General features: G+C 50.6%; 1 protein-coding gene across 1 annotated transcript in view; it reads left to right on the top strand.

Moving 5' to 3' along the window:
• The first annotated feature begins 6,773 nt into the window (after nucleotides 1-6,773).
• The window catches only part of SPNS3 (sphingolipid transporter 3 (putative)), a 42,884-nt gene continuing 34,038 nt past the window's right edge, over nucleotides 6,774-15,619 (top strand). Inside the window, exons 1-3 of the mRNA XM_036338787.1 lie at nucleotides 6,774-7,004; nucleotides 10,255-10,320; nucleotides 15,132-15,268. Coding sequence (XP_036194680.1) covers nucleotides 6,797-7,004; nucleotides 10,255-10,320; nucleotides 15,132-15,268 — 411 coding nt within the window. The 5' untranslated portion in view covers nucleotides 6,774-6,796. The remainder of the gene's footprint in view (nucleotides 7,005-10,254; nucleotides 10,321-15,131; nucleotides 15,269-15,619) is intronic.

Below are 15,619 nucleotides of genomic sequence, written 5' to 3'. Positions count from 1 at the left end.
AGCTTGCAGCTCTCCGTGTTCAGCAGTGCTCTTTCCGGTACACTTTCCACAAGCTAGGGTGCCTCCTGGCTTCAGGGGCCCTGGGTTAGGACAGTTTCTGGCACTGAGGCCTCCTAGATGCATCCGGAACCTCATGTTTTCCTTTCCTCCCCAGGAGCTTTTGTATAACCCTTCCAAACAGAAAGGCTCACATTACACCCCGCTTCCTGGGAATGGGGTTGCTCGGTCACTCTTGCAGGGCAGGCGACCCTCTCAGGCACGGAGGTGCTTAGCAATCTCTGGAAGACATGTGTTCACCCAGCGGCGCTTCCCTTCGCTTCTTCCTCACCAACACAGGCAGCCTCCTGCGGGGGGCAGGGGTGGGGGTGGGGGGCTTCTGAGCCTCTCTCGCAGCTGGGGCACGGACACGTGACTCAGACCTGGCCAGTGAGTCCTGAGGGGGATTTCTAGGAAAGATCTTCCTCCCTGGTCAGTGCACATGGACACGCTTCAGGAGAAACCTCCCCCCTTCTCACCTGTGAGAGGACAGGCCTCAGGAGGAAGGCCTGCTAGCCAGCCTGCAAGCCGGTCTCCAGTGCGCGGCCCTCCCCTGCTCTGGGGCGGTCCCTCCCACCGGCAATCAGGGCGACCACCAGGGAGACTTCAACGGAATCCAGACCTGGGAGGCGAGGTCACCACAGGGGGCGGAGCTCCTGCCTTGGTCCCTGCTGGGTCGCTTGCCTGGGAAGAAGCCAGCCTCCATCCTGTAGGGACATTCAAGGACGCACCCCCTCCGGTGAGGGCACTCAAGCAGGCCTGTGGAGGGGAACCGGCAGCCAGCACCAACTTGCCAGCCGTGTGAGCGAGCCACCTTGGGAACGGACCTGCAGCCCCATTCAGGCCCAGAGATGACGGCAGCCCCAGCTGACCTCTCTCTGCAGCCCCAGCTGACCTCTCTCTGCAGCCCCAGCTGACCTCTCTCTGCAGCCCCGTGAGACGCTCAGGCAGCACATCCAATAGGCGGCTCGCAAATTCCTGACCCGCCGGAAACCACAAGAGGTAATAAATGACTGTTGTTGTTCAAAGTCATAAGTTTGGGGACTGGGGGGGCATTTGTTATGCCCTAAAAGATCCGTGGTCAAAGGCCAACATGTAAAGAGCTGGAAAATTCTGGCGTCTTCGATGACGTCGTAGTGCCTCCGAGTGAACCAATCCTGAAGCCTCCTGCTTCCCGACTTCTGCGAGATGATGGATGTCCTTGCTCAGCTGCTGTTGGGTCTGCTGCTGCAGCTTGCAGCCAAAAGGAGACTTCCTGCGGATTCTGACGACTGGTTCCTGGGTGCTTTCCTCTCACCTCTCATTCGGCAGGGCCGAACATTTCTTTCTTTCTTTTTTTTTTTTTAAAATATATTTTATTGATTTTTTACAGAGAGGAAGGGAGAGGGATAGAGAGCTAGAAACATCGATGAGAGAGAAACATCGATCAGCTGCCTCCTGCACACCCCCTACTGGGGATGTGCCCGCAACCCAGGTACATGCCCTTGACTGGAATCGAACCTGGGACCCTTCTGTCTGCAGGCCGAGGCTCTATCCACTGAGCTAAACCAGCCAGGGCCGAACATTTCTTTTGTTAGAAAACAAAACAAAAACACAAATTTAAATTAGATTGGGATCCCCTCTGAAAGGGCCTCCATGAAAAATAACCTCATGAACTTCTGTACTAGTCAGTTTATAGAGGCAAGCAGCCAAGTGATTTATGATGGGCCAAAACTCGTAAGTTTTCTTGTATTTGTTTTTTTTTAATGTATTTTTATTGATTTCAAAGAGGAAAGGAGAGGGAGAGAGAGACAGAAACACCAATGATGAGAGAAAATTATGGATTGGCTGCCTCCTGCACACCCCCTACTGGGGATCATGCCCACAACCCGGGCATGTGCCCTTGACAGGAATCAAACCCAGGACCCTTCAGTCTGCAGGCCAACACTCTATCCCCGAGCCAAACCAGCTAGGGCACAGGCATTTTCCTTAAAGGGCCTGTGCACAGACTCGCTCTGAACTCTAGCACTGGCACAGCAGCTCGAAAAGTGCCAGGAACATATGGGGAGGAACTGAACTGTCTGGCTTTGGAGCAAGGGCTGGAGGGGCAGCTTTCTCCCAGACAGAGATGCTGGCAGAAGCCATTGTTCCTTTACTGAGCCCTTCCCCCACAGAGCTGGCAGGTGGGTGCCATATCTGAGTCTCCATCAACCTGACTAACACTATTTGCCCAGCCCTGGTGATTCCATGAGACCCTGCCCCACCCAACTTGTGGGCCCACCTAAGTTTTCCAGTGGCTTTTCCATACTAACAGTCTGTCTTGACACATTTTGTACTTTCCTAAAATCTCACAAAGATTTACAAACCCCGAACCAGTAGCATCTGGCCTCTGCATGCCCCATATTCTTGCTAAGCAACCCCAAGCCAGCACTAGTGGCAGCTGGCCTCAGTTCACAGCTTAGCCTTTCCCAGCACAAGTGGCAACCATCTGCAGATCCCTTTGTAACTCATACCAGGTGGCCCTAGGCATGGTACAAGCAGCAGCTGACCTTGGCCTGCAACCCCCGAGAAGTCCCAGTACACCTGGCGGCCAGCTTTAGACCACATGAGGGCATCACCCAGCCACCTCCAATGACACATCCAAAGGCAGGCTCAGCAGGCACCAGGATTCTGCTAAAGCAAATCCTACTCTGTGGGGTGAGCCCCTGCACTATAGTCGTGGCCCACTATAGTCGTGGCCAGGCCTCACAGACACTCAGCCTGAGGGTCAATCCCTCCCAGTGACATGCCAATAGCAATCAAAGCTCAACTACAACAGGAGGGCACACACAATCCACACAAGGATACACCTGGAACACCCAGCTCAGGTGACCAGGGAGGCTGTGGCACTGGACCCCACAGGGTACTTATTACATAAGGCCACTCTACCAAGACCAGGAGACACAGCAGCTCTACCTAATACATAGAAGTAAACAGGAAACAGCCAAAGTGAAGAGAAAAATAAACATGTCCCAAATGAAAGACTAGAACAAAACTCCAGAAAAAATAACTAAACAAAGTGGGGATAAGCAGTCTACCAGATGCACCGTTCAAAACACTGGTTATAAGGATGGTCAGTGAGCTCACTGAGAGTTTCAACAGAGGCGGGACATCTAAAGATGGAGGTAGAAAATATAAAAAAGAGCCAGTCAGAAATGAGGAATACACTAATGGGAATGAAGAATACATTAGAGGGAATCACAGTAGATTAGATGAAGCAGAGGATCAAATCAGCGATTTGAAAGATAAGGTAACAGAAAACACCCAGTCAGAACAGAAAAAAAAAAAAATCCAAGGAAATGAGGATAGTTTAAGGGGTTTCTGGGACCCCTTCAAGCAGATCAACATTCGAATCACAGGGGTACTAGAAAAAGAGAGAGAGAAAGGAATTGAAAACTTTTTGAAGAAATAATAATGAAAAACTTCCCTAACCTGGTGAAGGAAATAGACACACAAGTCCAGGAAGCACAGAGTCCCAAACGAGATGAACCTGCAGAGGCCTACACCAAGACGCATCATAATTAAAATGCTGTGGGCTAAAGACAAAGAGAGAATCTTAAAAGCCGAAAGAAAGAGCCAGTTACCTACAAGGGAGCTCCCATAAGACTGTCAGCTGATTTCTCAACAGAAACTTTGAAGGCCAGAAGGGAAAATATTCAAAGTAATGAAAATTAAGAACTGCCTACCATGTGCTGCTTGCCAGGGGTGTCACCTTAGAGATCTTGACGGGCTGGGCTTGTGAAAGGATCACCATGCCTTTGCTAGAGATTTATTATGTCTGTCCTTGGAAGAGGAAAAGAAAAAACCATAAAAAGAAATGGCTAGTTCAAAGTCCAAACTCTTGTTTTATGGATGTAAAATGTTCAGGTTGCTACAACATCATCACGGTTTTCAGCCATGCTCAGATGGTGGTGGTTCTTTATGTAGGTTGTTCAACAGTGTAATGTCAGCTGCCAGGAAGAAAGGCTAGAGTCTAGAGACTCACGGAAGGGTGTTCATTGAAGAAGGCTACACTAATGATCCACACAACTTCCTGAATTGGTGTTCTATCACTGAAAGCCTTATCAGTTCAGTGATCTAGCTACTCTACCAAGATAATGTAATCTCACTTAATTTTCTAAGTACTATACAATAGTGATGTCCTATTTTGGTGTTAGTTTTTCTTTTATTTATTTATTTATTTATTTATTTATTTATTTATTTATTTTTTGCTTAAAGTAATACAAAGGGTATTACATATGTGTCCATTCCCCCCCCCCCCCGCCCTAGACAGTCCCCTAGCCTCCCCTATCCCCCAGTGTCTTATGTCCATTGGTTATGCTTATATGCATGCATACAAGTCCTTTGGTTGATCTCTTACCCCCCTACGGTGTTAGTTTTTCAATAAAGTTTTGATTATGGGCAAAAAACCAAAAACCTACAACCAAGATTACTTTACCCATGAAGGCTATCATTTAGAATCAAAGGACAGATAAAAAGCTTCCCAGAGAAGAAAAAGCTAAGAGTTCTTCACCACCAAACCAGTATTACAAAAAAAAAAAAAAAAAAAAAAAAAAAAAAAGTTAGACACTTCCTTAAGATAAAGAAGAAAAAAAGATAAAAATATGAATAATAAAATGGTAATAACTATATATTTATCCACAATTACTTTAAATACAAATGGATTAAATGCTTTAATCAAAAGACATAAGGTGGCTGAGTGGATAAATAAAACAAGACTATTATATATGCTGTTGATAAGAGACTTCAGATAGAAAGACACACACAGACTAAAAGTAAAGGGATGGAAAAGATATTTCATGAAAAAGGGCACAAATAAACAAATAAACAAAGCCAGGGGGATACTTATACCAGACAAACTAGATTTTATTCTTATTAATTTTAAAAAATATTTTTATTGATTTCAGAGAGGAAAGGAGAGGGAGAGAGAGTTAGAAACATCAATGATGAGAGAATCATTGATCGGCTGCCTCCTGCATGCCCCCTACTGGGGATCTAGCCCACAACCCAGGCATGTGCCCTTGACTGGAATCGAACCTGGGACCCTTCAGTCTGCAGGCTGATGCTCTCTCTATCCACTGAGCCAAACCGGCTAGGGCCAAACTAGATTTTAAAACAAAGGCTATAATGCCCTAACCGGTTTGGCTCAGTGGATAGAGCGTCGGCCTGCGGACTGAAGGGTCCCAGGTTCGATTCCGGTCAAGGGCATGTACCTGGGTTGCGGGCACATCCTCAGTAGGGAGTGTGCAGGAGGCAGCTGATCGATGTTTCTCTCTCATCGATGTTTCTGACTCTCTATCCCTCTCCCCTCCTCTCTGTAAAAAATCAATAAAATATATTAAATAAAAATAAAACAAAGGCTATAACAAGAGATAAAGAAGGACCCTGCAAAAGAAGTGGTGCAGATAACATGATGGAATATGACTCAGCCATAAAAAAGAACAAATTGTACCATCTGCAAGATGAACTTCGAGGGTAGTGTGCTGAGTGAAATAAGTCAGACAGAGAAAGACAAATGCCATGTAATTTCTCTTATATGTGGAATCTAAAAAGCAAAATAAATGAACACACAAAACAGAAACAAAATCATTGGTTGCCAGATGGGAGGGGCAGTAGGAGGATAGGTGAAAGAAGGGGAGGGATTAAGAAGTACAAATTAGTAGTTGCAAAATAGTCATGGGGATGGAAATTCACCATAGGGAAAATAGTCAATAATCCTATATAATAGCCAAAATTGGTTTGGCTCAGTGGATAGAGCGTCAGCCTGTGGACTGAAAGGTCCCGGGTTTGATTCCGGTCAAGGGCATGTACCTTGGTTACGGGCACTTCCCCAGTGGGAGATGTGCAGGAGGCGGCTGATCAATGTTTCTCTCTCATCGATGTTTCTAACTCTCTATCTCTCTCCCTTCCTCTCTGTAAAAAATCAATAAAATATATTAAAAAACCAAAACCATCCTATATAATAAAAGCCTAATATGCAAATTGTCCCCTCGAACGGGAGTTCAAACAGGAGGCGGGCCAGCTGGCCAACCACGGAAAGGGAAGCTCTGGCTGGCCAGCAGCCAGCAGCGGCTAGGGACCCTACCAGTGCACAAATTTCATGCACTGGGCCTCTAGTATTGAAATAAGTATGTACGGTGTCAGATGGGTACTACATTGATTGGGATGATCATTTTGTAAGTTACATAAATGTCTAATCACTGGGTTGTACACCTGAAACGAATATAATATTATATGTTAAGTATAAATGAAAAATAAAAAAATTGTTTCAAAATATTTCCCCCTAGATTTTTTTATCCATTGATGAGTTTTGCCCACAGGCTGTCCCAGTTCCTAGTTCCCATCTCTTGTGTGGGCAGCCAGGTCCTCCCACATCCAGGAGTCTCATCTTATTTCCTGTCCGGTGAAGCTTCTCTTCCTCACTGCAGCCACTGCAGTCACCACAGCCACAGACTAGAATAGATCAACGCCGCAGACTAGATCAACGGGGCAATGGTGTTCAGTCGCCCAGGGTGGGGGGGTGGGGGCAGGCGCCCTCTTCCCCTCTAGCAGCCTCTGGGGCAGGGGATGGTGAAATCTCACCATCGAGGCTGTGGTGGGCTCCGCAGGAACCTGTGATAAGATGCTCAAGCAGTTAGGGCAGCTGCTTTGAGGTTGGGCTGCTGGGAACCCACAGGAAGTGACTCGGTCCAGAGCTGTATGCCTCCTGGGACAGGAGTTGCAAGCCAGGAAGGTGTGGGGCATGTCTGCGGAGCTCCAGGAGCCCGGGCCAGAGGGGCCTCAGAGGCCCCCAGGGCCAGGCGGGCACTCAGGGGCCTCTGGCTCAGGTCAGTGTCCTCCTCCACCCACGCCTGCCCCCTGGAGCCTGCCCCGCTGGAGAGCGTATGTGGCTGCGGCCGTGCTCTGCTACATCAACCTCCTCAACTACATGAACTGGTTCATCATCGCAGGTGAGGAAGGGGATAGGCATCCCGGGCAGCCCTGCCCATCTACCCCCGGCTGTCCTGCCAGCTTTCTGCTTGTGAAGCGTCATATCCCTGCTGTCTTCACCCCTGGCCATGCCAACCTAGTTTCCCAGTCCAGCCCCACATTAAGAGTGTGCACATAGGTGGGTGGGTGGGTGGGTGAGGACAGCAGGCCTGGGCCTTTAGGCAAAGGCCTGGAGGTTCTGGGTGGAATGATTGGGTGAGGTTATGGAGGACGGGGCAGCCTGGCCTAGTCCCTAAGCAAGAAGTAGTTTGTTGGGTATTTGTGGGACAGTAGCTGCGTGCAAACCTTGCACATCTGCCTTCCTTCCCGTAGGCCCTAGGGTTTAACCTCCTCTGTCACTCATTTCCTCATTCATTCATTCAAAATTCAACCTTCTTTTCTCTATCCCTGATTCATTCAAAATTGACTGAGTACCAACTATGGGCAGGACCCTCTGGGTGGGGCTTGGGAACCCAGGGAAGGGGAAGCCAATCTCGTGGTTCCTGAACTCAGGAATGATCATCTCATAGGGCAGAGGGAGAAGAAGCTCATTATCAAGACACCTGCAAGGTAGAGAGATGCAGCCAGATGAGGGAGGTACTACATAGCCTGGGAGCTCAGAGGTGGCACCTGAAGCGGTTGGGATCCCTGAGACCACATCAGAGAGCGGCTGTGGAATGAATGGGACTCAGGGGTTGCAGAAAGCCCTAGATCCAGAGTCTGTCTTTGATGAACTCAGAGGGTCACAGACACGTATGCAAGTAGGTCTAATACAGGCAGAGTGGGTGAGCATCAGCTGGGCGGCCCCAGGGCCAATGACTGAGGGTTCTGGTAGAATCCACAGGAGAGGGAGCATTTGTTCGGCCTTAAAGACTCAGAAAATTGGTGAGGCGGGGAATGGGATGAGGCAAGGGCATTCAGAGAGAGGGGTCCGGGTGAGCCAGGGCACAGGGGGCAAAAGTGCATGCTCTGATCAGGTATAGCGAGGGGGAGAAAGCAGGAAATTGTTCTAAAAGGGGGCTTGGGGCTAGATCATGGACTTTTTTGGCACGAAAGCCAGGAGCCGGGACTTCCTGCTAAAGCAGTGGGGAGCCATGGAAAATGTTTTTACATGGGAGGGACCGCAGTCAGATTTGAGGCCCCGATGGAAGCAAAGTGAAGCAGGGGAGCCAATTCAGGGGCAAATGCAAAGAATGAGGCCAAAGCCGAGGCAGCCGGAGCTGGAGTGTGGGCCCAGGGTGTGAAGAGGGAGGGACGGGCAGGACACAGATGGCAGCAGGGCCATCATGGGTGCAGCGCTCTTTGAGCCCCACGGGCCGAGGTCCCTGCTCTCACTGCCACTTGTCCGGATGCCTTTGGCTGGGTCAGGCCCTGAGTTCTGCCTGCCCGGGGCCCTTCCCGGCTGGGACTTCCTCTGCTGTGAGAAGCGAGGCCGAGGCCGTTAGTGGGAAGAAGGAAGCCTGGAGAAGTGAAACCAAGCCGAGGGCATGGGGGCTGCTGGGGGCAGGCAGGTACCCCAGCCACTAGAGTTCTCTGTGGGAAGCAGCCCTTTGGGAGGCCGGAGTGACCGCTTAAGGTAAAAACGGAGGCTGCGCCCAAGCCCCAGAGCACCACAGGGCTGGGAGGGGCCCAGGAGCGGACCAAACCCGGGGTGAGTCCTCGTCCCTAAACATGGGAGATGAGTGTGGTTAGAGAGAATTTCTATTTAGTCATTTACTTTGCTGATCTGCTTGTCTATTTATTCTTTCCAATGATTCTGTCTTATTCGTGTAATTAAAAATATTGAAAGGGACGGAAAAGGCACAGGGGTTGGTATGCCTAGATGCTGTGGCAATTGGGCCCAGAGTAAAAGTCTGAACAAAAATCTTACTTCGCTTCTCCGATTCTTTGCTCTTCCTCACCTGCTGACAGGTCTCGGAGGTGTGGATGGGGGGCTTTCTCCTCCCTCCCCACCCCTGGGCATTTCTGCAGAGGCCCATTGGGGGTTTCTGCCCCCTTCTGTGACTCTGGGTGGGAGAGCGGCCTGCCTCTGGCTGGGATTCTAGTCCCAGCTCTCCCGTTTCCAGCTGTGCAAGCATGGCTGGCTGGAGCCTCTGTCTCCTCGACTGTGTTGTGGGGACAATGATAGTTCCCCCTTCTTGGCAAAATACTGCAAGTGTCCAGCTCAGGGTCTGGCCCTCAGGCATCTCATAATTCAGTGAAAGTAATGATTGCTCCTCATCATGACAGGCCAGATACTCGGGTGCCTAGAACCCCGACTTCCTAAAATACACCAAGGGCTGAGGGATTTCAGGGAATAGAGCCCGATTCCTACTCTGTAATAGGCTGAGGGCCCACGGCACCGCCCATGGCCTAGCAAGGCCTTAGAGGGGCTTTGGAGACCTGGCTAGTGCAGAGCAGGAGCCTGCCACCCTCAGGGAGGTGGGGCCAAGGTCGGATCTATCTCTGAAGCGTTCACGTGCACTCTCATGTCTGCGTGCTCGCGCCTCTGGAAGAACATGCTTGGGTGTGCGCACGTGCAGGCCACGGCACATATGTCTTTGGATGTAGATGGATGTCTGTGAATATCTGGGGTTTGTACGCGAGCAGGGCTGCTATGCGCAATCCCAGGGACTTCCATTACAGTGTGGCTCAAGGGGATGGCTGTGCACTGGGCAGCAGCAGGGAGCGGCCAGTCCCTCTGACTGTGATGTGAATGGCAGCCCTGCACATGTGCGGACGCGTGCATGCCTGTGGTGTGCCTTTATGCGTACACATCAGTGTGTATGTGTATGTGTGCCTGGGTGTACGAGGCTGGGCTACCACGTCTGTGAGCACAGGCTCCTCTGTGTATGTATATCTGTGTCTCTGTGAGTATATTCTCTGGGTGTTCCTGTTTGTATGTATGTGGACCTGCATGTCTGTGTGTCTGTATGACTATGTGTCTATGCCTGGGAGTGCATGCTGTGTATGAATGTGTCTGTATAAGTCGGGGCCTTTAGGATGCATGTTTCTGCGTGTGTTTGACATGCACACGTCTCTGTGTGTCTGCTCGCGTGCGTGCGTGTGCGTGCGTGTGTGTGTGTGGTTGTATTATGTGTAGGAGAGAGGGGGGGAAGGACAGTGGGCCTGGGGCACGCCCTGTGCTGCCTTTCAGCTGTGGCCCTTTCCAAATGTGGGGCAGTTGCCTGTAGAGGCCCGTGGGCTACTTCCCATTTCCTGAGCGCGGTCCGTCTGTCCGTCTGTCCGCAGGAGTGCTGCTGGATGTACAGAAGTTTTTCCGGATCAGTGACAGCAGTGCTGGTTTGCTTCAGACGGGTAAGGAGGGAGTCCTGGCCCTGGGCTGGGGCTGGGGCTCAGGCTGGGCTGGGGTTCTCTGGCAGGTCCTGCTCTGTGCCCAGCAATAGCTCAGTCCCCGGCAGAGGAGGGCACTGCGGGTGCGGTGGGTGAGAGGGACAGCCGGTAGCAGGGGAGACTTGTGCTTGAACAGGCAGCCCCTCGGGTCTGAGTGTGGTGCTGCTGAGAGAGCAGGGGCGCGGGCCTGGGAAGGGCTCCCGGGCTCCCGATCGTGGCTGTGGAGGTGGTCACTCACGCTTCATGTTGCTTCAGCTCAGCTGGGTACCGGAGCCTGGCAGGGGCTGAGAACTCCTGACGCCTGCTTTCCTCTCATGGACCTGAAAAATCTGGTCACCAGGACACACAGACAGACAGACAGACAGACAGACAGACAAAGACCCCCACCCCCACACACAGCCTCAGAGAGGGTCTGGGCCCACAGGCGCCTGCAGTCCAGCATCAGGGAGCAGCCACGCGTCCCATTCCTAAGAGGGGGCAGTTGGGGTCATATGTGCCTGCACATGCACCCCCCAAATGTGTGCATGCACAGTCATAACATAGGACACACATGTGTGAATACACCCGGCCAGTAACCAGCACATGCGTGGTTCCTCCTCCTAACAGTCCACCATCTCAGCATTTTAGAACAGGGCTGTCAAACTGGGGTATGGGGACCCCTGGGGAGACATAGAAACTTTCCAGGAGCTGCCGGAGCAGCGCCTTGAGAAAACCAGTTATAGATCCTCAAGCCCGTGGCTGTCTCTCCTACAGTGGACCTGCCTGAGAGCAGCCTCGGGCTCTCTCCTCTCTCCCCTCCAATCACCCACCCTCCGTTTCAGCAGGAAAGGACACCTCTCCCCCTTTCTGAGTCTTACGATGGATCAAAACCGGCCTCGGAGTGTCAAAACCTTTAGGGTCCAGACAGAGGGCCTCTTCAGGGGTTCGTGGCTTTGTCTGGGGAGGGGCTGGGAGCAGAGCAGTCAATAGAATCCCCTGGGGATGTTGTCTCCAGGCCACAGATCCATGGCAAGACGCCAAGCCTCATCTCGCTGTCTCGCTGGCGTGACAGTCTGCTATTTATCTATGATTTAGAATTCAGAAGTGAGAAGGTTGTCTCAGTGATGGCTGTCGGCACATTTATTTCAATAAAAAGTGAAGCCAACATTTTAACGTCTTTCTTACAGACAACCAGTCTGATTTGTCCTGTTGGTTTGGCAAATAGGTCTGGTTTTGCTCATTAGACTCTCGGGCAGGCATTTCTCATAAACTGAATGAACTCGATCTGCAGCCTCGAGGATTTGGATGAAAAATATAGTTAAAAAAATACGATAACGCTGGAAATCACATCCTTTGCAACTATTTACACTTATGATGAACGTGTTTTAAATGTCAGCGAAAAACAAGTGGAGGGGTGCACAATTCTATCAACTTCTCTAAGAGGCACCGAGCAGAAGATGCTTCAGACCATGGCTCTCCCCGTTGCTCCTGTCTCAATTCCTTCATAATTGTAGCTAAAGCGAGATCATCTCTGCTCAATGCCCTCAAACTTCTAGATTAAACAGATAATGGTAGCTGAGTCAACATTTCCCTTGTCTGGCTCTTAACATGGTGAATAGGATCATTACTACAAGGCCCCTGATAAGGGAGATGCTGTGGAGGAAATAGTGTGTGTGTGTGTGTGTATGTGTGTGTATGTGTGTGTGTGTGTATGTGTGTATGTGTGTGTGTATATGTGTGTGTGTGTGTGTGTGTGTGTGTGTGTGTGAAAAAGAGAGAGAGAGGGAGAGAGAGAGAGAGAGAGAGAGAGAGGGAGAGAGGGAGGGAACGTGCAGATGTGGATATGTGAGCGTGTGTTTGGGAGTGGGTGAAGGGCAGGGGGACCTCTGTAGAAACAGCCCCAAAAGGTGTATGGATGGATGGAGAGGGCAGTGGGACTGGAGGCCGGATGGCCAAGCGTGTCTCCAGTGACCTCAGGTGAGTATTTTCACCTTTCCAATCCCCATGCAGGGGCCCAGAGACTCACCCTGCTGTCTGTCCACAGGGCTGCGGCATGAAGGAAACCGCTAAGAGAGGGCCTGGTCAAGCTGTAAGAGGGGGGTAGAGGGAAGGGGGAAACAGTGCTCAGACCCCCTGCCCCCCAGTTGGACAGAGAAACTTCTGGAGTTAATTGATTAATAATATTAAAAAGGAACATTGATGTGGCTTTACCCTGTGCCAGGCACTATTCTTTTCTTTTTTCTTTTTGTTTTGTTTTGTTTTGTTAATCTTCATCTGAGGATTTGAATCTATTGATTTTTATTTTTATTTATTTATTTTTTTAAAATATATTTTATTGATTTTTTACAGAGAGGAAGGGAGAGAGATAGAGAGTTAGAAACATCGATGAGAGAGAAACATCGATCAGCTGCCTCCTGCACATCTCCTACCGGGGATGTGCCCGCAACCCAGGTACATGCCCTTGACCGGAATCGAACCTGGGACCCTTCAGTCCGCAGGCCGACGCTCTATCCACTGAGCCAAACCGGTTTTGGCATGAATCTATTGATTTTTAGAGAGAGTGGGAGGGAGAGGGAGAGACAGAGAGAAACATCAATGTGAAAGAGACACATCGATTGGTTGCCTCTTGCATGCACCCCGACCAGGGCCAGGGAACCTGCAACCGAGGTGCATGTCCTTGACTGGAATTGAACCTGGGACCCTTCAGTCCACAGGCCAACGCTCTATCCACTGAGCCAAACCGGCCAGGGCCCAGGCACTATTCTAAGTGCTTTATAATATTAACTCATTTAATCTTCAAAACAATCCCACGAGGCAGGTATTATTATGATGCTCATTTTACAAATGCGAACCTGAGGCACAGAGCGGCTATGGAGCTTGCTGAAGGCCGCACAGAGCTGGGATTCAAATCCAGGCAGCTGCCTGTAGAGTCCTCTTAACCTGGCGGTGCTTGGTGACTCACTCCCACCTTGTCACAGAAATTATTTGAACTTGGAGATGCCAGAAAGGAAAAAAGGAGTGCCTGCCTTCCCCTGAGGGGCAGGTCTCTCCACTCCAGGGCATCTGCAGGTTTAATTAAGGTGTTTATGTCCTGTGAAGCATCCCTGCCCCAAATCTCATAAAAGCATTAGATTTAGGGAAATATTTTTATATCCTTAGGGCAAAAAAGATAGGTGTTAACAGGACACAAGACAACTTCCCTAGAGGAAGATTACAAATTTGACTACATCAAAGCTAAACTCTCCTGCATGATGGTGATTGAAACTACAAATGCAATAAGTAATAACAGGTAACATTTATTAGGCATTTATATAAAGCCAGCCACTGCCTTTTATGTGCCTTATTTTATTTAATCTTATAAGGCAAATACTCTTACTGTCCTTGTGTAGGTGAGAGGGGAACAGGAGAGTTAAGGAATGTGCCCAAGGTCACAGAGCTAGGAAGTGGTGGCATCAGGAGGAGCTGAGGGAGTTTAGTCTCAGATCTTGCATTTTAAATCTTTGACTGGGAGAAATTATTTCCACACAGCAAAGAGCCCAACAGAGAAATGGGCAGCGGATGCTGAGCTTCACTGGGAATAGCACGCAGATTAAAACATCAGCGAGACACCATTTGTTTTTCAACCATTAGATGAACAATAACAAAGTGATTGATCCTATCAGGTGTCACAAGGGTGCTGGCATATGATTCTATGCAAGTGTAAATCGATACAGCCTTTTTGGAGGCCTATTTTGGCAGTAGCTATTAAAATTATAAATGCCATTGACACCAAAGACCATTCTCGGTGGAGTATTAGGTCGAACCATATTAAATTCTCGTTTTTGTAGGTCAAAACTGGCCTAATTTCTGCAATGGCAGGCGGCTCTACCCAACACTGGAGTGGGAGGGGCTGGAACCTGAGCCTGGAGGAATCTGGACACTCTTTGGGCTCAGGAAATGTCAATCATATGTGCTCAATGAATGGAGACCCAGGCAGTGGGCGGGGCCCTCCAAACCCTAAGGCCCTTGGATGGTGGGACTGGGTGGGGAGGGTCCAGACCTTCCCCTCCCACCTGCAGGCGCTTAGAGGCAGTGGACACGTCCTCCAAGGAGGGTGGGTGGAGGTGAGTTATTTAAGGAACAGTACCAGTGAGGGTATCTATTCATGTGGCAGTTTCTTTGTCTTCACAGAATAGCAAACGTATTCATTAATACAGCCGCCAGTTCTTACGGGTTTACTTTAAATAATGGTATAAACACAACTGACTTGTCAGGGGAATGTTTTACCTACTTAGGGAAACCAACGCAGTTACAGCCTCCAGGAACCACTGTGCTCATTCTAAACTGTGCTCATCTGCTCCCAGAGGGCCCAGGCACACCAGCATCCCTTCTGCCACCCCTCACCCCCAGCAGGCTCAGTCCCAGATCAGGCTCACAGAGGGCAGGAGTTCTGGCAAAGCTAGGGCACTGGTGGGCACCGGTTCCATGCCAGGCTCCATGTCCACTTCTATCTCACAGCCTCGGAGGGGCTCCCGAGGGTGGGGGGTGCTGGGGTGCTGGTCAGAGAGGTGGAGTTAGTAACCCAGGGCCGCACAGTGAGCAAAGAGCCCCGCTGGGATTTGAGCCTCTGCGCCGGGTCCAGCCCCTGACTCTGAGCAATGGGTTATGTGCTAGGAGGGGATTGAGGGTTCACCTTCTTCTTTCCTCCTTTGGGCCTTGACCTGCTGCCAAGGTGCCCTTCTGCGGGTCTGCTGGGCCCACCTGCCTGCCCCCCCTTTTGTGGGGAGATGCATGCTGCCCTTGCCTGTCTCCTCCAGTCTTCACCGGCTGCCTGCTGCTGTCGGCACCCGTGTTTGGATACCTGGGCGACCGACACAGCCGCAAAGCCACGCTGAGCTTCGGGATCCTCCTCTGGTCAGGAGCAGGCCTCTCCAGCTCCTTCATCCCCCCCCAGGTAGGTGCTCTCACCCCTGCACAGGCCCCAGGGAACACCCCTCACCCCCCTTCCTCCCTGACCCAGCCCCATCAGAGCTGGGTGGGGCTGCTTCGCCGTTCCAGGCTCCAGGCTTTCTGGGGATTCCTTCCAGGGCTGAGAGAGGAGCCCGTTAGGCTTTCTTAACAGGGGCCTTCCTCTCTTGCACTTCCCGCTGCTGCTGTGGCTTCTTTTCTGCCCACTGTGCGGGGGTTGAGGGGGTGGTGTAATACCACCTTACAGTTTGGGGGAACTGGCTTGGTGAGCAAGGGCTCCTTGGGGCTCAGGGCAGGCAGCAGCCGCAGGCGCCAGCAGGGGGCACCCGTGTGATTT

The sequence above is a fragment of the Myotis myotis genome, unplaced genomic scaffold, assembly GCF_014108235.1.
Source record: "Myotis myotis isolate mMyoMyo1 unplaced genomic scaffold, mMyoMyo1.p scaffold_m19_p_17, whole genome shotgun sequence".
In the NCBI taxonomy this organism is placed as follows: domain Eukaryota; kingdom Metazoa; phylum Chordata; class Mammalia; order Chiroptera; family Vespertilionidae; genus Myotis; species Myotis myotis.
This window is presented reverse-complemented; position numbering and strand designations above follow the sequence as displayed.